This window comes from Equus przewalskii, chromosome 15 (assembly GCF_037783145.1).
Source record: "Equus przewalskii isolate Varuska chromosome 15, EquPr2, whole genome shotgun sequence".
Taxonomy (NCBI): domain Eukaryota; kingdom Metazoa; phylum Chordata; class Mammalia; order Perissodactyla; family Equidae; genus Equus; species Equus przewalskii.
The window spans coordinates 34,862,383-34,887,130 of NC_091845.1; the positions used below are offsets into that span (position 1 = coordinate 34,862,383).

At 42.0% G+C, this 24,748-nt stretch overlaps 1 protein-coding gene across 4 annotated transcripts in view; it reads right to left on the minus strand.

Moving 5' to 3' along the window:
• CACNA2D3 (calcium voltage-gated channel auxiliary subunit alpha2delta 3) overlaps positions 1 to 24,748 on the minus strand; it is an 832,052-nt gene that overhangs the window by 423,495 nt on the left and 383,809 nt on the right. For all 4 annotated transcript variants that reach the window (XR_011526928.1, XM_070574989.1, XM_070574988.1 and 1 more), the window contains 3 exons: positions 21,092 to 21,152; positions 20,848 to 20,998; positions 9,704 to 9,778 (listed from right to left, as the gene is read on the minus strand). Coding sequence is in view for 3 of the 4 variants with exons in the window: in XM_070574989.1 (XP_070431090.1) it covers positions 9,704 to 9,778; positions 20,848 to 20,998; positions 21,092 to 21,152 (287 nt within the window). In the remaining variant the exon portion in view is untranslated. The remainder of the gene's footprint in view (positions 1 to 9,703; positions 9,779 to 20,847; positions 20,999 to 21,091; positions 21,153 to 24,748) is intronic.

Consider the following 24,748-nt stretch of genomic DNA (forward strand, 5'->3'; position numbering starts at 1 on the left):
ATGCAATTCTTGCTACGTCTTATTAGTTTTGAATTAAATAAAAGTAGGTTAGTGTTTGTTCTCTCTGCAACCTCTGTCTCCCTTAGTGTTTGGGCAGGCAACATTCACTGACGTGCAGAGGGCTACTTTCTGCCTGCAGTTCATAACGTGTCCCTCACTCCAACATCACTGGCAAACTGCACACTGGATGCCCATAAAGCCACAGGAGGGGAGAGGTTTTAGAATCCAGGGTGCCTCTTTTGACAAAGCTCAGGCTGGAAGAAACAGTCCTGGGGAAAATCAGCAGCTCTAATGTGTACTTTTGTTAATTCATGGAGGTCCAGTGTCTCCTGACGCCATGGGAAAAGATCAAAACTGCCGAGGAAGATGAGAGTTACATGGGTTTCTAAGATCGGTTGATTTTGCAACAAATAATTCACAAATGAATCTTAAACAGAGCCATGAAATTCAGTGGATTTCAGAACATCTTCATTATAAAACCAGAGAAAAACCATATCAGTCTCCTTCCTGCCTTCCCCCAGAGAGACCACAGGAGGTTTATTTTAAGGTCTGATGAGTGGTTCAGAGGGTCTGAAGTAGATTAGGACGAGCATTTACTTATTTGAATTCTATATTTGAGTTCCAGGCTCACCCAATTTGTCATGGTTCCTTTTTCCTTAAAGAAAAAAAAAGTCACTTATTTGGTACAGAAAGCAGCAAAGTAAAATTCTCTCCAGACAGTAAACAATATCTTTAAAAGCCAAAAAAAAAAAAAGAAAAAAAAAAAAACCTTGATAGAACCTCAAGCTCACTTGCTCAGGGACGATGTGTCATGGGCTACTTCAAGCAAAATCACAGGAAATCTGTGAACCAGGACAATTTAGTTAACCAAGGCCAGCATTTTTACTCTAAGCTTTTCTTCTCTTTCAAGACTCATTGAGATTCTCACACCCCTCTTTCAAATTTTTTTAATGAATTTTATCAAATACTGTTTTAATTAAAATGATCCAGTTCTGATTTTTCAGGAAGACACATAAACATTGTAAAACCAGAATGCTATCATTGGACTAAAGGGGCACGACATAATAATCCAAGATGTCACCTTCTAGAAGCTTTTTCATGCCCTTTCATTAACTGGAAATAACATTACAGTGGCTGCCAGGGACATCATCATAGGATGAAAAGTTATAGGTAGGAAAGAATCTCAGTTATTTGGCTATCATGAGAACTTGTCAGGATACATACGGATATTGTGAGAGAAGAATGAAATGTCCCAAAGGATTTGGCACGTTTTAGTCAGAATTACTGAACTCACAGGATGGAAGGCTAGCATCACTGTGCACACTGCCAGTTCTACACAGGTTTATACAGGAGGTCATCATCTCCCATCCGCATTTCACAAAGAACATGAGCAAATGGCTTCAAGCTGCCATTCACGGGATTTAGCCTGAACCAGAGAGACTAGTAAGAATTGCCAACCCTGGAATCAGATAATTTTACCTACAATCTAATTCAGATTTTCCTGTACTAAAACATAATGAGTTTCATGCTTTCATGTTCAATGTTTTGTGGATCTTCTATTGAAACCAAAAAAAAAAAAAATTTTTTTCAAGCAGAATCCACTCCCAGGTGGCTCATCTATTCATTCATTCATTCATTCTTCATTCATTCATGCTTCTACTGAGCATCTACCTTATAGGGACTGGCCTGGTTGCCCAGAGTCTTTTCCTTCTGGAAAACCAAGCAGGTGTGTCCAACACAGGTCTGCCTCTTAGCCACAGATGTAGACACCTGGACCAGGCTGCTGGCTGGGCTGCTCTACCCACTGGAGATGCAATTATGGATCCAGAATGGGCACCTGACCTAGCAGAATCAATCAGAGTCTGTAGAAGACATGTCGGGGAGGCTTCTGGGGAGGGAGGGATGGCCCCCGACATCACGTTTAAGGCCTTGGGTGCGGGCTTTTCTACCCTAGGACTTTGCAGTTAGGTGAGCTGATGTAAATTCCCATTTTGCTTTTTACGAATTTGCTGGTCTCTGTCACATGCCACTAGGCAAGTCTTGAATGTACATGGCTTAACATCAATTTGATGATAAAAACGGAAATTGGTTCAAATTAGCCAAAGGAGCTCATCTTTGTTTTAAAATATCCCAATGTTCTAAGGAAAAATAAATTCTTTATCTTCTGAGATTTTCTCCAAATAAGAAGTCCCATAAGATAAAAACATTGAGACCTTTTGCCATTATAAATTGAACCACAATAAGTACCTTTTTTTCAGTTAACTACAGCAACCTAATACACATTGTTTGACTGTTCACACTGATTTGATAAAGTCCCATTTTAAGATTTCCTCATATACTTCAGATTATTTTTTAATTAAAGCTTTTATTTTGAGGTAACTGCAGATCCACATGCAGTTCTCAGAAATAACCGAGAGAAAGACACCATATATCTTTTACCCAGTATTCTCCAATGACATGTTGTAAAACTGTAGTTCAATATCACAGCCAGGGTACTGACGTTGATACATTCACGATACAGAACAGTTCCACCCCCACAAGGAGCCCTGACGCTGCCCTTTTATGACCTCTCCCCATTCCCATGTCACTCGGGATAATTCCCCAAATATTCATCCAAGTTATTGTGTGTATCAGTAGTTCTTTCATTTTTTAATTGCTAAGCAGTATTCCATGGTATGGATATATCACAATTTGTTTAACCATTCACCTACTGAAGGGTATCTGGGTTCTTTCCAGTTTGGGGCTATTACCAATAAAGTTGCTATGAACATTTGTGTGTAGGCTTTTGTGTGAACGTAAGTTTTCATTTCTCTGAGATAAATGCCGAAGAGTACAATTGCTGGGTCATATCATAACTGCATGTTTAGTTTTATAAGAAATTGCCAAACATTTTCCGGAGTGGCTGTAACATTTTATAGTCCCATCACCAATGTACGCTCCAATTTCTCTACATCCTCACCAGCATTTGAATTTTTATTTTATTCTTTCTATTTTTTTCCTCTAGCCATTCTCATAGGTGTGTAGTGACATCTCATTGGGGTTTCAATTTGCATTTACCTAGCTGGTGATGTTAAATATCTTTTCACGTACTTAGTTGCCATCTATATATCCACTTCAGTAAAATATCTCCTCATGTCTGTTGCCCATTTTCTAACTGGATTATTTGTTTTTAGTGTTTGAGTTTGAGCTATTTATACATTCTCTATACACTCATTCTTTATCAGATATGAGGTTTACAAATATCTTCTCCCGATCTATAGATACATCTTTTCAGCATTTCAGCAGGGTCTTTCACATAGCAAAAGTTTTTCTCTAAATTTAATGAGATCCATTTTATCAAATTTTCCTTTTATGGATTGTGCTTTTGGTGTCCAGCCTACGGACTCTGTCTAACCCTAAACTCTGAAGGTTTTCTCCTGTGTGTTCTCAGAGAGTGTCGTAGTTGAACATTTTGCATGTAAGTCTTTCATCCATTTGAGTTAAATTTTGTCTGAGTTGTAAGGTTGGGGCAACATTAACTTTGTTTGTTTGTTTCTGCTTTTGGATGTTCAACTGCTCCAGTACCATTTGTTGAAAAGAATATCCTTCCTCCACCGAATTGTTTTTGCACTTTTGTCAAAAATCAGTTGAGCTTTTTTGATTGGGTCTATTTCTGTGTTCTTTCTTCTATTCATAGATCTATGTCTACTCTTCCATCAATACCACACTGTTTTGATTACTGTATCTAAATAATAGGCCTTAACGTTGGGTAAATTGATTCCTCTTACTTTCTTCTTCTTTTTCAAGATTATTTTACTATTCTAAGTCCTGTGTGTTTCTATGTAATTTTAGAATATTCTTGTCTACATCTACAAAAATCTTGCTGGGGGGCCGCCTGGTGGCTTAAGGGTTAAGTTCACATGCTCCACTTTGGTTGCCACAGGTCCCACTTTGGTAGTTCGCAGATTCAGATCCTGGGTGCAGACCTAGCACTGCTGGTCAAGGCACGCTGTGGCAGCATCCTACATAAAATAGTAGAAGACTGGCACAGATGTTAGCTCAGCAACAATCTTCCTCAAGCAAAAAGAGGAAGATTGGCAAATATGTTAGCTCAGGGCCAATCTTCCTCACACACACACACAAAAATCTTGCTGGACTTGACAGTAATTGCGTTAAACCTACAGATCAATTCAAAGAGAACTGACATCTTTGTTATGTTGAGTCTTCCCTCCATGAACACGGTAAGTGCCTCCATTTATTTAGGCCTTCTCTCATCAGCATTTTGTAATTTTCCGCATATAGAGCCTGTACTTGTTTATTAAGTTTATTTCTTTGGAGGATTGTAAATGGCATTTAAAAAAAATTTTTGTTGCCATATGTTCATTGTTAGTATATGGAAGTGTGATTGGTTTTTGTGTTTTGATCTTGTATATGTGACTTTGCTGAACTCACTTTTTTTGGGTTTTGCTTTTTTGGTAGATTCTTTGGGATTTTCTACACTTATAATCATGTCATGTGAAAACAGAGACAGTCTGATTTCTTCCTTTCTGACCTATATGCCTTTTATTTCTTTTCCTAGCTTTATTGCACTGGCTGGAACTTACAATTCTATTTTGAATAAAAGTAGCGAGTGTGAACATCCTTACCTGTTCCCGATCTTAAGAGCAAAAGCTTTTAAACTTCCACTGCTAAGTTTGATGTCAGCTATAGGTTTTCGCAGACGGTCTTTATCAATTTGAGGAAGTTACCTCTGTTCCTATTTTCCTGAGAGGTTTTTTTTTAAATCAAGAATGTGTGTGGGATTTTATCAAATGCTTATTGTGAGTAAGTTGATATGATCATATGATTTTTCACCTTTAGCCTGTTAATATAGTGAATTACATTGATTGTTTTGATATTGATGTCAAACCAGCTTTGCATATCTGCAATAAAGCCTACTTGGTGATGGTGTGTTATTCTTTAGATATATTGTTGGATTTGATATGCCAAAATTTTGTTGAGATTCCTGCTGTAAGTTCATGAGGGATATTGGTCGGTAGTTTTCTTTTTCTGTGCTGTCTTTGGTTTATCAGGGAACTAGAGCCTCAGAAAATGAGTTGGAGAGATTTCCCTCCTCTTCTGTTTTTCTGGAAGAGATTCTGTAAAATTGATATTAAGTCTTTTTTAAATGTTGTGTAAAACTCTCCAGTGAAAGCATCTCTGAGATTGGAGATTTCTTTTTGAAACTTTAAATTATGATTTTGATTTCTTTAATATTTATAGGACTATTCAGGTTACCTATTTTGTCTCAGTTGGATTTTGGTAGCTTGTAGTTTTTGAGGATGTGGCCCATTTCTCTTATGCTGTCAAATGCACAAGTGTACAGTTCTTCTTTGTAATATTCCCTTATTATCCTTGTAATGACTACAGTTCTGTAGTAATATTGCCAGTTTCATTCCTGATATTGGTGATCTGTGACTTGTCTTTTTTTATTTTTATCAGCTTTGCTAGAGGGTTTATCAGTTTTATTGATTTTCTTTTGAAGAACCAGCTTTTGGTGTCATTGATTTTTCCTCTACTGTTTTCCTGTTTCAATTTAATCGATTTCTGCTTTGTATTATTTCCTTCCTTCTGTTTGCTTGGGATTTATTTTGCTTTCCTTTTCCTAGTTTCTTGTGGTAGGAAGTTAAACTATTAATTTGAGGCTTTCCTCTTTTTAATGTAAGCATTTAATGCTATACATTTCCTTCTCAATACTGTCACAGCTTTGTTCCACATATTTTGATACCCTGTCTTTTCATTTCACTCAGTTTTATATTTTTAAAATTTCCTTCAAGACTTTCTCTTTGATCCATAAATTATTTAGTAGTGTATTGTTTAATTTCTAAGTGTTTAGAGATTTTTCTGTTGTCTTCATGTTGTTTATTTCTAGTTTGATTCCATTATCATCAGAAAAGGTGCTCTGTATGATTTCAACTCTTTTAAAGTTGTTGAGGTTTGTATTATGTCTCAGGGTATGTTTTATCTTGGTTAATGTTCCATGGGTGCTTTAAAAGAATGTGTATTCTGCTGTTGTTGGGTAGAGTAATCAATGAATACTGTTTCGATCTTATTAGTTGATGGTTTTGCTCAGTTCTATACTCTTGCTGAGTTTTGGTTTAACAGTTTATCAATTCATGACTGTGAAGTGTACAAGTCCCTAACTATAACTGTAGGTTTTTCTATTTCTGCTCTCAGCTCTTGTAATTTTTCCTTCGCGTGTTTTGAAGCTCTGTAGTTTGGGCAAACACACTTAGCATTGTTATGTCTTCCTGGTGGATTGATCCTCTTATCATTATGTATTGTCCCTCTTTGTCTCTAGTAATTTTCTTTGCTTTGAAGACGACTTTACCTGATATTAATATAGCCACTCCTATTTTTTTCTAAATGTTTGCATAGTATATCTTTTCCCATCCTTTTACTTTCAACAAATCTATCTCATTATATTTCAAGTGAATTTCTTGTAGTCAGCATATGGCTAGATATTTTTAAATCTACTTGGCCAATCTCTATCTTTTAATTGGTGTGCTTAGAACATTTATGTTAAAGATAATTAGTGCTATGTTAGGGCTTAAGTTTGCCAATTTATCTCTTTTTCCTGTTATTTCCTCTGTTTCTCATTTCTGTTTCTCTTTTCTCACATTCCTGTAAGTTACTTTTTTTGTGTGTGTGAGGAAGACTGGCCCTGAGCTAACATCTGTGCCAATCTTCTTCTATTTTATGTGGGGTGCTGCCATAGCATGGCTTGATGAGTGGTGCTACGTCGGTGCCCAGGATTTGAAACTGCAAACTCTGGGCCACAGGAGCAGAGCACACAAACTTAACCACTAAGCCACCAGGCTGGCCCGCCGTGAGTTACTTTTTTACGTGTTCCTCTTTTTATTGTTTTCTTAATGGTTGCTCTAGGTATTACAACACAAATATGTAATTCATCACAGTATACTGTTATCAGCATTTACCACTTCCAGTGAAATGTAGAAATGTTACTTCTAATTAGGTCCCTTTACCCTCCATACATTTTAAATATAATTGCCTTAAGTATTTCCTCAACAAACATTGGACACCATATCAGATGATGATATAATTTTTGTTTCAACTATCAAAAATGATTTAAGAATCTCCTGAGAATTAGAATAGTCTATTATACTTACTCCTATATTTCCCATTCCAATTTCTTTCCTTTCTGAAGTTTCAAGACTTTTTCTGTAATTTCTTTTCTGTTTGGAGAACTTCTGTAATCATTCTTTAAGGGTAGGTTTTCTCACAAAAAATTCTCAGAGTTTTCCTTCATCTGAGAATGTCTATTTCCCTTTCATCCATGAAGGATATTTTCACTGAACATAGAGTGCTGAGTTGACAATTCTTTTCTTTCAGTACTTGAAAAATGCTATGCCACTTCCTTCTTGTCTCCATGATTTCATATGAGAAATATGCTGTCATTCAAGTTGGTAATTTAAGTAATATGTCCTTTCTTTCTGGCTGCTATCAAGTTTTTTTTTCTTGACTAATTATATTTAACTATGATGTGTCCTGTCATGGATTTACTTGGGTTAATCCTACTTGGAATTTTCTCAGCCTCTTGAATCTGTATGTTGATGCTTTTCACTAATTTTGGGAAGTTCTCAGCCAATATATCTTCAAATATCTATCCACTCCCACTCTCCTGGGACTTATACTACACAAATGCTAGCTCTTTTGTTGCCCCACATGTCCCTGAGACTCTGTTCATTTTCTTCCAGTCCATTTTCTCTCTGTTTTTCAGGCTCGGTAATTCCTATTGATCTGTCCTGAAGTTCACCGATTCTATCTAGTACCATCTCCACTCTACCATTGAGCTGATTTAGTGAGCCTTTTGTTTTGGTGACTGCATTCTTCAGTTCTATAATTTCCATTTGGCTCTTTTTTATAACCTCTATTTCTTTGCTATTTTCTATTTTTTCATTTGTTTCAAGAGAATTCCTAATAGCTTGTTGAAGCAATTTGATAATTTCAACATCTGATTCATGTCAATATTGGGTTCCGTTGATTGTCTTTTCTCATTCATGTTGTGATTTTCCTGGTTCTTAGGATGACAAGGAATTTTTAATTGCATTCTGGGCATTTTGGGTTGTATATTATAAGACTCTGGTTCCTGTTTAATCTTTTTTCTTAGCAACCAGTTTCTCTGTTGAGGTATAGCACAAGGGCCAAGTCGATGTGGGTAGGGTGGAAGATAAATTCCTAGCCCACTTTCTCTAAAATTGTTTTCATTCATAAGACCTCATATCTTCAAATATCACACCACCCTTGTCCATTTGGAAAGCCACTTGGAGGAAGGCCTGGATCATTTTAAGCATCTTTTCTATTTAATGTTGAAAGCACCATCACTGGACACCCATTTGAGGCTTTGGCAGACATTCAAATGCTACAATATTGAGAAGGCGGTGGAATCTAGACCCAGGCCATGGTCAAACAAAGGGAGAGTCCCTAGAGAACTTGGCTGTAGGTTTAAGTCATTTTTTTCCTACCCTAGCCTAGAAAATGACCATGAACAAATATTCCCTAGATATTGAACTACAATGTACTTCTTTCTCTCTCCTAAAAACAGCTTGTTATGATGTTTCTTCCCCCTCAAATTGAAGCTTGGATATTAACTCTGGCATAATTTTTTCTTCTCACTCTGTTCCACTTGTAATGAATTTCTCCCTATCCTCTGTTGTTCACTCCCTCAGAGATGCCCAAACCGAATACTTCTACTACCTGCATCTAAGATAGCCCCAAGGCCACTCCCTGCCCACCAGGGTCAGGAGCTTCTCTGCAGCACATGCACAGCGCCTCACAGAGGCCTACCTTGGCCACTGTCCTCAGCCACTGCATGGGGGTCTGCTCTCCAGGAGAGGAGCGTTATTTTACTGTACTCACATGGCAAGTACAACAAAACATCGTGAGTAATGGCCGCTATGAGTCCCAGGAGGTATGACATTGTTGCAGCCAGAGATATAGTTTCAACTGAAGTTGTCACCTGGCCCTGAAGGGGTGCTATGGTGGTAGCTGTGGTGGTTGTACTGGCAAATTTAAAAGTGGTCAAAGGGAAACAGGATTTATTTTATAGGAATCTATCCTGACGATTTTCCCAAAATGCTCCAACTGGAAGGGAAACTTCTATCCCATTTCCTAGGATGCTCCTTTAACATATCTTCCTTTTGTTCTACAGTATTTATGGAGCAGGTAATGCTTGGAGCATTGAGGATGCAGCAGAGAGCAGGCATTATCCCCATCCTTGTAAAGCTTACCTTCTAACCCAGGAGTCAAGTTAACCCAATAGCTACCCCAACAATTATTTAATCAATTATATTGAGTACAACAAGAGATGTAACAAGTGGGTTCAATTTTCTTTGAAATCTCAGCAAGAGCCATTTTCTTTCAATGGTGTCAACATGGGTGTCAAGCACAACATAGGATGTGCTTAGAGCAAGAAAAAAGAAAATCAACACAATTGTTTTGGAACTAGTGAGCATCTGAACTCAATGCAATTATTTTACTGCCATCATTTTATTTGTGCCTCTTCATAAACGTTCTACAAGCTGGGGTTCCCAGGCCCTCAACGAAAGGGCAGTACATTTGATGAGTTTCTAAAAATAAGGACAGAATTATTGTAAGCAGTCACTGTGAGGAGGACAGGGGTGTGCCATGACCCCTGATGCACCAGCCCAGCGGCAAGCCCTACCTCCTTGTTTGTCCTGTCGGCTTGCACCAACGTTCCATTCAGGCAAGGTTCCACATAGTGAAGCTCCTCGTTATACTGCAAAGGGAAGAAATAGCCAAGAGGAAACACTTAATTAAGCATTTGAAGGGTACTACTTAATAATTGAAGGATACACACACACAAACAAAAAAGCAGCGCAATCACAAGCTCAGTTCATATAAGGTGACTTTCTCAACTGGTGCCCCTATAGAAAAGTGTGATTAAGTGCCAAAGACAGACTTTACTCTCTTCTTGTTTGAAGGAGAAACTTGTAGAGCATGTGTTGGTGTATGGCAGTCTTCTGCATATACACAGCTAACTGATAATCCTTCAAGGGTGGCTCCATCTCTGGGGCTCCATGGGCATAGCTGACAGTGCGTGGTCCAGGTGGGATATGAGGAGCATACCAGAGGTGGGTGGATACAGCTCCAGGTCCCGTCTTTGGCTTTGTGGAGCCAAGGAGCCCATGTGTAGGTCACAGGTGAGTGAGGACAGAATGAAGGGACGGAGAAGTCGCTCTGTGGTCAGAGCACTGCTCACACACAGTGACAAGACCTTCCCAACATTGGCCTTCTCATCATTTTTGATCCCAGAATACCCAGAACATGACGCTTTGTTTTTGTCCAAAGCTCACAACTAGGAAGTGGAAATTTGAGTGTTCTGATCTTCATTTCTCTCATCAAGCACAATTCTCTGCAGTATAGCTAGGCTGGTCCTTCTAAAACACAAATCTGATCATGCTGCCTCTTGTCGACCCAGTTCACAGCTTCCCATTGCTCTGCAGATGAACCTTCCAGGGCTTGGCAGGGCTCTGGACACTTGGCCATGTTCTAGCATCTTCACTCATTAATCCTCCCCATAAACTTAGCATCAGCTTGCCCTAATTCCCTTCCTGCCCTCTAACAGGTCCCATCTTTTCCTTTAGGCCTCCCACTATGGGGTCCTCTGCCTGGAGCCCTCACTCTGGCATCTCCTGCCTAACTCTTGTTCACCCTCTGGGTCAGCTCATCCCTGCCTCCCCTGGGAAGCAGCCTCTGGTGTAGGTGAGGCCTCTCTCCTGTATATCCCTAATTCTAATTACTTGGTACCTGGATCCCTTGCCACAAGGTGGGGCCACATCGTTAGGGTCCAAGTCTGGTTTCTCAGTGTATTCCCTGTGACAAGGGCTGGGTCCACAGTAGGTCCCAAGAACCATTTGTTCAATGAGAGTATTATAGCATTTCTACTTTGGTGACAAAAGGCCCAGCCCAGGACTCCAGAGGGAAGGAAACAGAACCATCTCTCATAGGCCCAGTTCCTGAGGAAAGTCTGGCTAAGGAGTTTGGACTTTAAGTCTGTGGGTAGTGAGGCCCCTGGAGGGCTGTGAGCAGGGAAGTGAGTGAAATAAAGAGATGAGCTTGGGACAACTGCCCCAGACACTCTGCAGGGACAGACTGGAGACGACCCCGACCTTCAGCTGCGGCAACAGAGAGTGAGATACCCCAGGTTTCACATGCTGAGATGCTCACCAGGCAAGGAGTCGGCGTGGCAATACCAAATCAGCAATTAACCATCAGTGAGCACTTACTTCATCTAGCCACAGGCTAGACTTCTCAACCTCATGTGGAAAGTACTGATCACTCCTCCTTTACAGATGGGGAAACTGAGGCACAGCAAGGATGATCAACTTGCTCAGAGTCACCAGGGATTACATGAGGGGTGGGGTCCAGATTCAAACCCAGGTAATCTGACCTCACAGCCACTGACCCCAGGACCTCAAAGCCCCCAACTTCTCCTCTCTGGTCCCCAACCCTCTGTGTTTCCCATCAGTCTTTTACTCCCTCTTTCATCTCTGTTCTTAGTCATACAAAAGCATTTGAAAAATTATACCACAGTGGTCTTAGAGCTTAGATCTCCTCTGATGAGGCATAGAGAACAAATACTTTTATGCAATTCTGAAATTAGTCACTGACAAATTGGAGTGTGACTTTTAGTCAACAAATGGAACGTTATCTCAGGATCCAGGAAGCAATTGCACAGTCCAACCTGAAGAGGAGCTACCCCAAAGTTCTCAGTCCATATTGGACTGACACTGGAAGCTGCCAAAAAACCAGCCATTCCCTCCTCCTCCACGTCCTGTGTTGACTAATTTGCTTCAGGCTGACAATACGGCCATCGCTTAGGCCTGATTCCCATTAGGCTTAGACCCATTCCCAGCCAATGAAACAGAAGGGGAAGTTTTCGAGGCAGTTTTGATAAAACTTTTTTCTTGCCATTAAAGGAAAACTCCTCTATACCCACTGCCTTCCTTCCCACTTGGGATGCCACTGTGGAGTTGCAGCAGCCATTTTGCAACCATGAGGTGAAAAGATTAAGAATGGAAAGCAAAACTCAAGGAAGACAGAGCAGGAAGATGGAGTCAGTGTGTGAGCCCGTATGTGTGCATGATGACACTGCTGAACCACTGTACCACAACTGCAGCTGCCCTCCACCAGGCTTCTTCCCTAAGATTCTCAGATGCCCATATGCTGAAGCAACCTTCATTCAGTTGTTCAGTAACTTACAGCCCAAAACTTTCCTAAACGAGGTTCTAATTTCAGTTCTTCTTCCTCTTAACTCTCCATTTTCCAGGTAAATTTTAAAACTTCACCTATATTCTGCCTAATACACACTCTCAAAGTTGATCCCTGGATTTGTATAGTCTGAGCTGGGAGTCCCAGGACTTCAGTCCAAGTCCTTCCTCTGCCATGCGCTTACTGTGTGGCCTTGGGGAAGTCACCAAACCCCTCTGATCCCAGATTCTCATGCATAAGAAGGTGCTAATTCAGCTTCTGTTTACTTTTCCGAGGCCCCACCCTGTGAGGAGCCGAAGAGGTAACATACCTAAAACTGCTTTGCTAATGCAAAGGCCTGTACATGTTGGGGCGTGGCGGGGAGGCATGTTGCAGAGGGGGCTTAAAAGCAAAGAAGACCAAGAAGTTCTTGCCCTCATCAGGGAGGAACATGTGCAGTAATCAAAACCATGCTCGCCGTTGCTGTGTGAGCTGTGGCCACAGTGGAGGAATCTGTTCTTCTGAACCCCCGCCAGCTTGTTAGTGGCATCATCCAAGCTTGCAGTTGACTAATTTCCCTTGACTGCATCAGGATAAAGCTATGCTGAGCAATCTGGTCTGTATCACCAAAGGGAGCTGGGCTCAGAGGTCTGCGTGAGAGAACGGTACACACCAGGCAGCGGTGCCAAGGAGGCCCATTGGCTGTCCATGCTCACCACGCTACCCAGGGCTCCTCCCAAAGGGGACACCAAGGGCGCCCTGCATGTGGAACCGCTTCCAGGCTCCCAGCAGCTCTCCATTTGGAAACTATTCAGTTTTTTGCACTTTTATGGATGTTCCCTAGATTTCTACTTTGTGAAACAATGATGTAGGATGGCCATATCAATTTACAACTGAAGATGTGGTCACCTCGGCCACATAGATAGATATGGCTTTATAAATCGCTCTCCTTCATCCCAACTTAAGCAAGAAGATATTAATAATCTAAGGAAGAAAAGGATACAATGCACATTATCACCAGCCAGACGGAATTTTCTTCTGCCATTTGCTTTTGCTCCCTCCTCCTACCAGGACTGAACCCTAGAGAGGCACTCAATCACTCTCTTTTCCCCAAAGTGGTAAGTCCTTCCTGAAAATTTCTGGGAAATGGGAAGAGTCTTTTAGCAGGAAAGGAGAGGGCCCAGGTAGCCCACCAACCACATGGTGAGGAGATGTACAGAGAACTTTCACACCTTAAAGAGCTTAGAAATGGCCACATACACACAGGGTCTCAGACACTGTCTGGCTCCTTCGCCCCTTCTCCTTCCTGGTTGGCTGTCTCCTTCTGATTCACACAAGGGTAGAGCAGTAGAGCTAAAAGCAACTGAGGCGGACAGGTTGGGTTCAAATCCTGGCTCTGCCACACACTAGCTGGGTGACCTTAGCCATGGCATCTCAGCTCTCTGAGCCTCAGTGTTTGTGTTGGGGAAATGGGGATTGGAACCGCATCTCTCTCATGAACTTACTGTGAAGATGAAATGAGACAATTCAGCAAAGAGTCAACATAGAACCCGGCATGTAGAAAGAGAAAGAACGTGTCTGGGTGCACATGCACAAGAAACAAAGAAAATATACGTAAGTGTGATGTGTGCTACATAGAAAGACTGACAGGTGTACCCTCCACCCTGAGCTGGTACTTGCTAAGGAGGAGGGGGATGGGGGTCCATGGTAATGACCCACTCTTGGGAATGGGGCCCACGTGCCCCTGACCTCCTCCAGAAAGCAGAGATTCTGCGTTTGTTGGAGAGAAAGTGCTACATCAATAGGAACATGTGACTATCTAAATACCCAAGATAGAAACCACCACGGTGCATGGCCACACATTGTCCTACTCCGTGCCACACTCTGAACCCTTCCAGGGACCCGGGGCTGTCTTTAGTAGACTGGGAGCCAAAACAGTGCAGGCAGCTTACTGCCAAATGCCCTCCTGGGAAGGCATCTGCCACGAACCCTTTGTTCCTGTGTTTGCTCCGTGAATATTAACTAAGTACCTGCTGTGCACCAGGGATGTAAAACACTGCCTAAACTTGCACATGATCACCACTAAGGAGTGATCGTGAACCCTTTTTCTTACTCTTATTAGTAAAAGAATATGCTCATTACATCTGAAGATAATGGCTGCTTTTCGTTTTCTTGATACAAAGTGCTTATCTCTGATGCTGCAACGATCCATCCAAAACCAAAAACAGGCTTGAGAGAAACCCACAATCGGCTTGGGCTGTTAGACTACATCCCACTACTCTCTTCTCCTGAGAACTGCCCCTCCCTCTCCTCTGTGCCAGCCACCCAACTCTACTCTCCGACAGCAAGGGACACACGGCCATCTGCCTTTTCCTTCCTTTTGCTCAGTCTCTGTAAGCATTCCCTACATCTCCTGTTTTAAAAATACAGCAAAACCCTCAATGGGAAGTTTAATGAGGATCTAAAATAGGAAAGACAAGTTTTAAGTTTCATTAAATGAATGACGGGAACGTTTTGGAGAAGGATCTAAAAACAAAGCATGAATGGGCTGGACTCGCCCACCAAGATCCATGCAAACTTCGGCATTAGTGTAGAATAGTGCCATGTGTTGGCTTGTGTACATAGCAGCCCAGATACCGGAGAGCGAAGGACAGCTGACTTTGGGTTCTGAGTGACGTTGAGGACTCTGAACCCTGCTTAATGTTGGAAGCTGGACTTGATTGACGAAAACAATGCGGCTTTCAGGCCTAAGAGAAGAACAACAGTTGCCTAAAAAAAGAGAATGAGGGAAGACCTAACTAAGAAGGAAGGGACTTATGAACATGACAACATGTCACCTACAGCTGAGACTCCTTCCATGTCCTTCATTGTCTCCAGATCAAGTCCCAATTCCTCTATGTGGCTGACCAGATTTGCTTGATCTGGCCTGACCCTCTCAATCCAGTCTCATTCTTTTCACCATCACCCCCATCTACCCACTCTGCCTCCCACATTCACCCCTACTCCAATGTGTTCCAACGCTGAACTCCTTTTGGTCAATCAACCCAGCCCTGTCCTTCGTGGGGGTGGCAGAGGAGTTACTACAACCTGCAAATAGCATGTTTCTCCTCAATTATTCATTCTCCTTCCTCCTGCCCTATGTCATTGCATATACCTGGCTAATGCCTTCCTATCTTAAAGTGTTCGCTTAGCCATCACCTCTTCCAAGAAGCCATCCCTGAGCCTCCAGCTGGTTGCATGCCCCAGCTCTACGCTCTCCCAGGGTGTCCTCAAAGATTGGACTGTCCACACTTGACTGTGAGCATCTGCTTGCTGGCTGTCCCCACACCCAACACTCACATACACAAAACCTGGAGGGAAGACAACCTGTCTTCCTTATTTAAAAAGGCAGCCCCAGTACTTAACTCTTAGCACTCAGCAGTTTTTGTTGAAGGAATTAATAATCAGAACAAAGCAATGAAAAGGCAAAATTATAGAAAAGACGACTGATGGAAAAGTCTAGAAAAAAAGTTGACACAGAGACAAAAAAGTGAAAATAAAAAGATGAGAATCTCTAACCCCTTCAAAAAGCAGATAAACAAAAAGTAAAGGAAGTAAGTGGGACGTTTTAGAGAATCCTAAGTTCCACAAAAATCCTATAAAATTAAAATGCTGGCATGCTCATACAATGCAAGAAACTGATGTGGAATTGCTGGAACTCCATTAAATATTTTTATGGTTTTATTGGTGTACTTTTGATTAAATAACCTTTAAAATAAAAATGTGTAGGGATTATGTAATGAAGCAGATGAACCCACAATATTTTCACCAACACAAGGCATCCCAGAGATCCTTTGCATTACAAAAACTTCTTGTGTAATTGGAAACATAGCTGGACGTAATTAGTAGTACAGAACAAATGAGCACTGAAAGAAAATACCATTCTCATACTTTTAATACGGAATCGATTACTTTACAAAGCAAATCCACAGCAGGCAACGCACTGGAGAAACGGTTCTAAAGAAAATTCTGCAAATTAAAACCAGGGCACCAGAAAGTTCTGGGTTGAACTAACCAATGATGCTCTTCTCTATTCAACTCTGCACAAACACGGGCTGCAGGAGGCATTTAAATCGATTTAACAATATCAGCCCAGTTAATACTGTGTTCATTTAATGCATGGCTTAGGCTTCTGTAAAATCATTTTTCAAATTTCAGCGTCGGACAGAATTAGCACCCTCATTTTTATGATAATATTGTTAATTTAATGCATGGCTTGGAGTTAGACTTCAGAGTGAATCAGAAAAATATGGCTCTTCTCTTGTCAGAGACATCTCTCTGCATGCACCAATGGTTTGACCTTAAATTTTAACTTTGCATAAAATCACTCTCATATTTCAACTATTCTTTTATAATTCAATCATCTAGTTCATCAGTCTTAGATAGGTTTTGCGATTCCCTGTCCATGAAAGCTAAAACACCTTTTAACATTATCTTTTCATGTTTATTCTCTGGAAAGACCTAGATTAGAAGCTTTTCAGTACAACATATAAGATGGACTTCCCAATGAACTTAATACGAACATGCAAAACTGACTGGAATGAGCAAGGAAAGCTGTTCCCATTACTTAAATCTTCCCGCTCCGCTCCCCATCATGGCACTGAAAATCAAATGGCAAAGATGAATTAGATTTGTACAAACAAAAACCTACAATGCACGAGGGCTTCCGACACTGAAAATAAAGATAGCATTCTTTACTTTGTCTCTAAAACAGTGAAATGTCTCCTCAAACATCAACATGGCAAGCCAGAGAAGGCTGACGGTGTAATGAGGGGTGAAATGATAATGTCTTCTCCGTAAATGGAGTCCAGCCGACAAGAACAATGCACTCAAACAGATTTGCAGGGCATTCCGGATGGCGGTTCAAACAGCCCATCCCACTCACAAGAGCCTGCAGTGGCGTCCCCCTCTAGACGGAGGCAAGTGACCATTCTAAACAGATTGAGCAAAAATCCACACCACATTATTAGAGCAATTTTGCCAGGGTAGAAACAGGAGAAGGTGATGGAGAAAAAACACCACCACAGTTCAGCAAGGCAACCTTGGTGAACACATTTTGGGATGGGAGAGACAACCCGAGGGGATGCAAATGAAGATCTACCAGTTATGAATCTCCTATGTAGGACCTTCAAAGTGTTGGTGCTATGGACTGAATGTTTGTGTCCCCCTAAATTCATATGTTGAGGCGCTAACCCCCAAGGCGACAATGTTTGGAGGTGGGGCCTTTGGGAGGTAATTAGGGTTAGATGAAGTCATGAGGGTGAGGCCCTCAAGATGGGATTGTGCCCTTATAAGAGGAGACCTGAGAGAGCTTGCTCCGGCTCCCTCTCCATCATGGGCCATCCACGGGCTCATCCGATGGAGAAAAGGCCATGTGAGCACACAGCGACAAGGTGGCTGAGTGCAAGCCCGGAAGGGAGTCTTCACCAGAGACCAAACCATGCCAGGCCTTGATCTTGGACCTTCCATCCTCTAGAACTGTGAGAAAATAAATTTCTGTTGGTTAAGCCACCCAGTCTATGGTATGTTGTTATGGCAGATGGAGCCAAAACAGTTTTTAAGTGTGGAAACATCATATCCTACTGAGTGGACTTTCTGATAACACCTAACTACGTGCATAGCCTTTGGTGCAGCAATTTCACTTCTCGAATTATTCAACAGAGGCACACGCAGCCCTGCACAAATTCATGCACAAGTCCATGCACTGCAGCTCTCTTGGATAGAAAAAAGATCAGTTGAACAGCATAACGTGCAGCAAAGGGGTACTGGTTACAAAATGTACGTCAACTATAGGTGATGGAATGCCCTGCTACTCAAACACACGTGATTACAATATGAGTATAGAGGCAAGTTGCTGAATATTCTATAAAATAAGATTCTATTTTTGTGGAAAAATTACATGTGTTCACATACGTTAAAATATTTGGAAGAATACGTACCTAACAGAAAGGGAATGGGAACATTTCTGAATTGTTTAAAATTTTTACCTATATTGCCTATATTAAAAACAATGTGTAAAAGTTGCTGTTAATTAGTGGTTCTTTTTATCCCCTCACCTCAGGCTTTTAATATAAATTCACTAACATATTTGATCCATTCCCTTACCCATTAGAACAGAGTTCATAATTTTACTTTAGAGGCTTCGAATAACAAAGTTCAGAGTGTCTGTCTAGTTGTCGAAATAATTACGTAAATAGGCTTGAAGCTGATCATTTATGTTGAAAACTAACAAACAGATGTACAGTGAGGATTAATGAGACGTCTGATGGGTTTCTTTACATAAAGGGACAATTTTGGGTAAAAAAAAAATTTTTTTCCTTAACTGTCCGGTAACAACTGGCATGTCTACTTTTAATTATCTTAATCACCCTCTCTTCATTATTGAGTTGACACTGCTTGTACATCTTAATGAACTTACAGAGATTATTTCAATCGATTGGTTTTGTTAACAGAACAATAAATCCTGACTGATAAAGGATTCATGATGTAATTAGTTAGCTCTTCTTATTATGCAAAATTATGATACTTCTGTAATGAGTAATTAAAGATTAATAAGAAAGATAGTCCCAAATTAGCTGCTTCTTATCTGTAAATGCTTCAGGATGTGTGGGGATCAGGCTATATTTGCATATTCACAAAGAGACTGCTAACTAGAGTAACTTTTTTTGATTTGGAAACCCCAAGTTCTAAGTATCTGAAAGTCTCCCTCGAAAGCACTGGGCCCCGGGGCCACACAGTCTCACAGTGAGGTGGTTGACTGGCTCAACTCCATTCTCTTCCCTTCTGCTCAGGAAGCAGGATGAGGTAAGTCCTCCCTGTACCACTTTTTCTGGCTGTGTGACCTCAAGCCAGTAGCTTCCACCTCTTGGTGCCTCTTTCTCCATGCCACTTGGCACAGGGCTGGGCTGAAGATCCAATGAGACAATCCACGTTGGACACTTAGCAGGGGATTGCACACAGTGGATGCGCAGTGGAAGGCAGCTGCTGGTATCACTCATTGAACAAATATTTAAACTCCTACTATTTGCCAGGCACTGTCCTAGGCACTGGGGATAGTTCAATGAATGAATAAGACTAACCCCTGCTCCCATGGAATTTATTATTCTCTTTCTTTCCCCTTTCTTCTTTACGGCTTTTTAAAATCTGAAGCTATAAATCACGGTGCCCTGTGGTTGTGTCCTTTTGCTCAGAGTCTCATCAGAAGTATGCAGGCAGGACACTCATTCAAGCAATCCCATCTGTAGCCCAACATCATTTAAACTCGCGTGCCCTCTGCCTAGCAAATAAAAGTGGGTGTGGTGCCCTTGCCGAAGGCTGCCCGGACACCAGGTCTTGTGATGACACACTCTGCTCAGGGGCCTGGGAAGCCATGCAGACCACAGCAACAGCATTCCTGAGCACCTCCTCACCGCTCTTCAGACAGCACCCATTCTTTCGTATCCTACCACGGCCTCAAGGCCTCCTGTGCACCAGCTCAGGTAAGCTGGCAGCAATCCTGCGGTGACACGATTACCACCCACTTCATGGCTGACAGGCTGATGCTCAGACTCAAGTGGTTTGCCCCAAGACACACAGCTGTATGCAGCAGGGCTAAGATTCAAAACTAAGACCCAACTCCAAAGCCCAAACTCTGTTCCCCATACCATGCTGCCTCCCCTGCCTGCTGCAGCCCCTCCAGGTCCCAGACAGAGGGGGTGCGGCGAAGCACAGGTGACCACCACACGTGAGCACCTGGTTAAGTCCTCAAAGGAAAGAACTGGGCTCACCGTGGCTATAATCTTTGGGAAAAGAGTGGGAGGGACCTAAGAGACGTGATGAGAATCATACCATAGATGTGGGGAGAAGAGGAAAAAAACTGGAGATGGAACCCTATATCAGTGCTCTTTCTAGAGCATGTTATGGCCCAGGCTTGGTTCCTGGATCTCCCACTTCCCAGCTCTGCAACCTCGAGCGAGTTACTGACACTCTCTCAATCTCAGCAGCTTCATTTGAGAAAATGCCAACACCACCCTCTACCACCTAGAGTTGCTGTGAGGAACGAAGATAATGCAAATATTTGGAATAAGCAAACAGCATGTAGTAGGCACTTAATACATGCCACTTTAGTTTCTGAAGCTGAGATAAAGTGTTCTGTAAGCCTTAAACTGCTAGTTGTTTTATCATCATGATTATTATTATTATCATTATCATCAGACTAATGTAGCTTACAGTTAATTTCCACATGAGAAATTCTAGCAGTTTAAAGAAAACCTCACTAGGTCAAATTCTCCAAGGTTCTGAAAATGTTGGCTCCCCACGAAAACCAAATCTGGTGCCACTCTTCCAGGTGTCAGTGCCTGCCTGCTAGGATAGGAAAGGAGCTGTGCTCAAGTACATTCCCCATCTCCAAAAAGCCCCTCCAATGTCATGATTCAGTAAACTCACAGGGGACTAACAGGTCCTCATCCTGGGACATCTAATGCTGTATATACAAAAGCAACAGGAATGCTAACCAGTTGCTGCTAAAAGATCAAATGAACCCAAAGGGCAAAGAAAGCACAAAATAGCTGCACTCACAGCAATTATGTTGAAGAAGTCGTCATCCCCCAGCGTATCCAAAATAGATGAGACCGTTTGCTTTGCAATCGTCAGACGGAGCCCTTTCATGCTGCCACTGACGTCAACTAAAATGACCACGTCTTTCGGAGAAGTTGCTGCCTGGATGTACCTAGGTCAGGGGAAAATTAAGTAAAAATGAATTCTGACCCTCTCTGCAAGTTTCCTCTTTAAAAAATAACTAAGAGGTTTGACCATTTCCTACCATTTTCGGTTCCTGCAGTCAAAGGCAATGACTCCATTCTCATCTGGTTCCCATTTAATCCCTAGAAGAAAAATGGAGTTATAAGAAACCCAGAAACTTCAAATATTTATTCATAGCATTTCAAGGCTGCTCTGCTTTGCTGATTGAATGGACAGGGTGAAAAATCACATGCAAAGACCAACCCGGGAGCTCATCACGCACTCCATCACCGACTCTGGGAGGGCGCTTTAGGAAGGCACTCTAACACTACAGCAAACGCGGCCCTACCCAGTTGTTCCAGGACCAGCTGGAGAGTGGTGACACCTTTAGTAACGTGCTGTCCATCAAGAAAGGACATGACTCCTTTGCTTAGCTCCTTCCTTTAGTTAATGATAAAGTGAGCCAAGGTCACTTCTCCCTGTGCAGAAAGTTCTTGGACCTGGTGGCATCATTAATAGATCTCTGGGCAGAGTCAGGCCCTGTCCCTGGACCCAGCTAAGATAATGTCTATAGCATGGGGGGTAGAAAGTATGTCATACATTTCCATCTCAGAAAATACACAGGTCTGTTCTCTTCTCACTGCTGCTTTTAAAATCAGGAATTTTGGCCTGGGCTTCCACACTGAAATGAAGTAAAATGGGCCTAATTATGCAGCATAATAAAATTTGAATTTCAGGCTTTGAAGCCTCGGGAGTTTTCCCCATGTGTAAAATGGGATCCAACATCCTTAGCCTCATGGTTTGCAAACTGTTCAGGATATGTCCTAAGTTGGCATTCTTTATTTACAACTTAGTTTTTAAGAATAAAATTTCATTTAAAAAGAAATGTGTGTGCTGCCTAAAAATAAGACAGAAGTCATTATTTTCAACCATCAGTGCTGCTCAGGAATGGAGGATTTGAAACACAGACTTTGGCATTAAGAAAATAAAAACAGAAAATTATTTTCACAGGAGAAAGTCTTGACTCCGATTGTAACATTGAGATTCTCCTTTCCAATTAATGATGGCCAGCTTTCAGGACCACACTGGCTAATGACAGGCATGTGCTTAAGATGCCATCCCCAAATTATTACACAGATCGCCGTGAGATGGCAGTTTTTAACCCAAAGAGCCATTTTGCTCTATGCTCCTTATATCTACATTTCCCACCTGCACATGTGCCTAATTTGAAGAGTTCCCTGTAACAAATCAGAAAACGGAAGTATGAGAAGCCACTGCCAATTGAAGGTCACTAGGTAATGAAGATAAAAGAAAACTGACATGATATTGTACACTAAGGGACAAGAATGCAATTTATTTTAAAAACTTCTGACATTCTGCTTTGTAGAAAGCCAAGTACAACCAGGATGGCACAGTCCTGACACATAGTGAAATTAGATCCATGACGAGGCTAGGTAACGTTCCAATTTGTAATTTCACGAGGAATTGGTTTGAGTCCAATATAAAGATAATTTTTTAAATATGTTCACCCATGGTAGACGTTCAGTGGATGTTTCCTGAATTGAATTACCGGGAGTGTTCCTAGACCAGGGCCACATCTGATCATCCTGCATCCCCTCCCTGACTCTGCGGTCCTTCCTTCCCGTCACTGTGTGCTCCACTGGGAGGAGAAAATGTGCAGTTCTCCTTTCCTGCCCCAGCATTTAGGCCAGGGCTTGGGGGGAAGGAATTAATTACACTAGATGCTCTACTTTTGGATTGAGATCATTTCTTTGCAAACGGGCTTATAACTCCTCTCAGGGACTGCTGAAACTTGGTGCTTTTTGAAAAGTCAATATGAAATAGTCTGTTGGGAAACCCTGTAAAGGGTACACTTCCAGAGGGAAAGTAGATCGAATGGGATGACCCCAGAGCCTTTTCCTGCCAATCACAATTTTCATCAAACTTGGAGCACTCTGCCAGTTGGCAGACATCCAATAGAGACTGAGAAAGATGAGTCTGGCTCCTGCCTGGCCTCATGAAGCCTCACATCTAGGGAAGCTGACATTAGATAAGAAATGACAAGCACCAGAGATTCTTGAAGTAGAAGTGCCTGAGGCTATGTTAGTATATAAAAGGCGATTCTAATCCCTAAGGTGAAGGAAGCATCTTCTTTAAGCTGAGAGCTGAGCGATGGTATATTAGTTTTCCAGGGCTGATGTAACAAAGTCCTACAAATTGGGTGGCTTAAAAGAAATGTATTCTCTCAAGGCTCTGGAGGATAGAAGTCCAAAATCAAGGTGTCTGCAGGACCATGCTCCCTCTAAATGTTCTATTTCCTTGCCTTTTCTTAGCTTCCAGCGATCCTTGGTGTTCCTTGATTTGTAGCTGTATCACTCCAGTCTCTTCCTCCACCGTCACGGAGCTGTCTTCCCTCCGTGTCTGTGTGTCCTCTCCTCTTAAAAAGACACCTGTCATATTGGATTTGGGGCCCATCCTAATCCAATATGATCTCATCCCAACTTAATTACGTCTGCAAAGGCCCTATTTCCAAGTAAGGTCACATTCTGAGGTTCCAGGTGGATATGAATTTTGGGGGTACACTATTCAATCCACTACATATGGGTAGCACTTATCAAACAAAAGTCAAGGGTGGCCACAGGGTGAAGAATACCTCAGGCAGAGAGAACAACATTCGCAAAGGTTCTGAGGCTGAGAAGAGCATGTCAAGTTCAAGGAACGGAAGGAATGCTGACGTGGCTGTGCATAGGGAATGTGTATGCTAGAGGAAAGGAGCCTGGGTGGCAGCAGGAACTCTGAGGCCCAGGCTCTTCCTGGTTAAGACGTGAGGTGCACTGAGTGGGGCTGAAGACAGTACCTTGGGCAGTTCTAGACACAGCTGCACTGGATGTAACGATAAAAGTGACATCTTGACTCGAAGTCAGGGCTCAATGGGCCTTGGGGGGGGGGTCAGATCATCTTGCTCAAATCTGACGTTTAGGTCCAAATCTTCATTTCACAGCAAGGATTCCAAGGTTCTTAGAGTTCAACAGAGTTTTCCTGAGATTTCCAATTAGGACTAGGACTTGATCTCCCAAATCCCATGCCATTATTCTCTTCCTTGCACAGGCAGTTCCATGAGGGTGTCCCACGAGAAGTTCTATGGGATGTTACCATGAGTGAAGTGGATGAAAGTAAAACTGGTTTCTGTGCCATGGGAGGAACCTCTGAAGGCCTTTAAGCTGCTTAAGAGCATCCTGAATCTCTGTGATGGGGACAGCAGAGGCACATTTACCAAACTAATTTGACCACTGAGCCCTTCCTCCCCTAAGAATCTCATAACAAAACGTCTTAGGAGACTAAATTCAGGAAACTCTGTCCCAGATGGTGCTATCTCTCCTAGGATAAATAAACTTTTTATTATATAATTTTGGTACACACAGATACTTTGAACCTCTTTAAATAACTTCAAATCCCAGAGAAGTCATAGTTGGCTTATCTTAAGTCTTTGAGATCCAGGGAACTGTCACTTAACCAAGAAACACCCCCATGAGCCATATAATTTCTGGAAGTGCCAATAGGCCTTGTTGTCCCCCAGGCTGGCTGGGGCGTGAATCTCAAGACAAGAGGAATGATGCAGTTCACAGCAGACTTAGCTGCCATTCAGCCTTCTCTCTGAGGCACTCTAGGCTTCATTACCAGCATCAGTGATTGCTAGCCTGCCTTCCTCAGCTTTCAGGGGACAGTCTCTAGAAGAGTC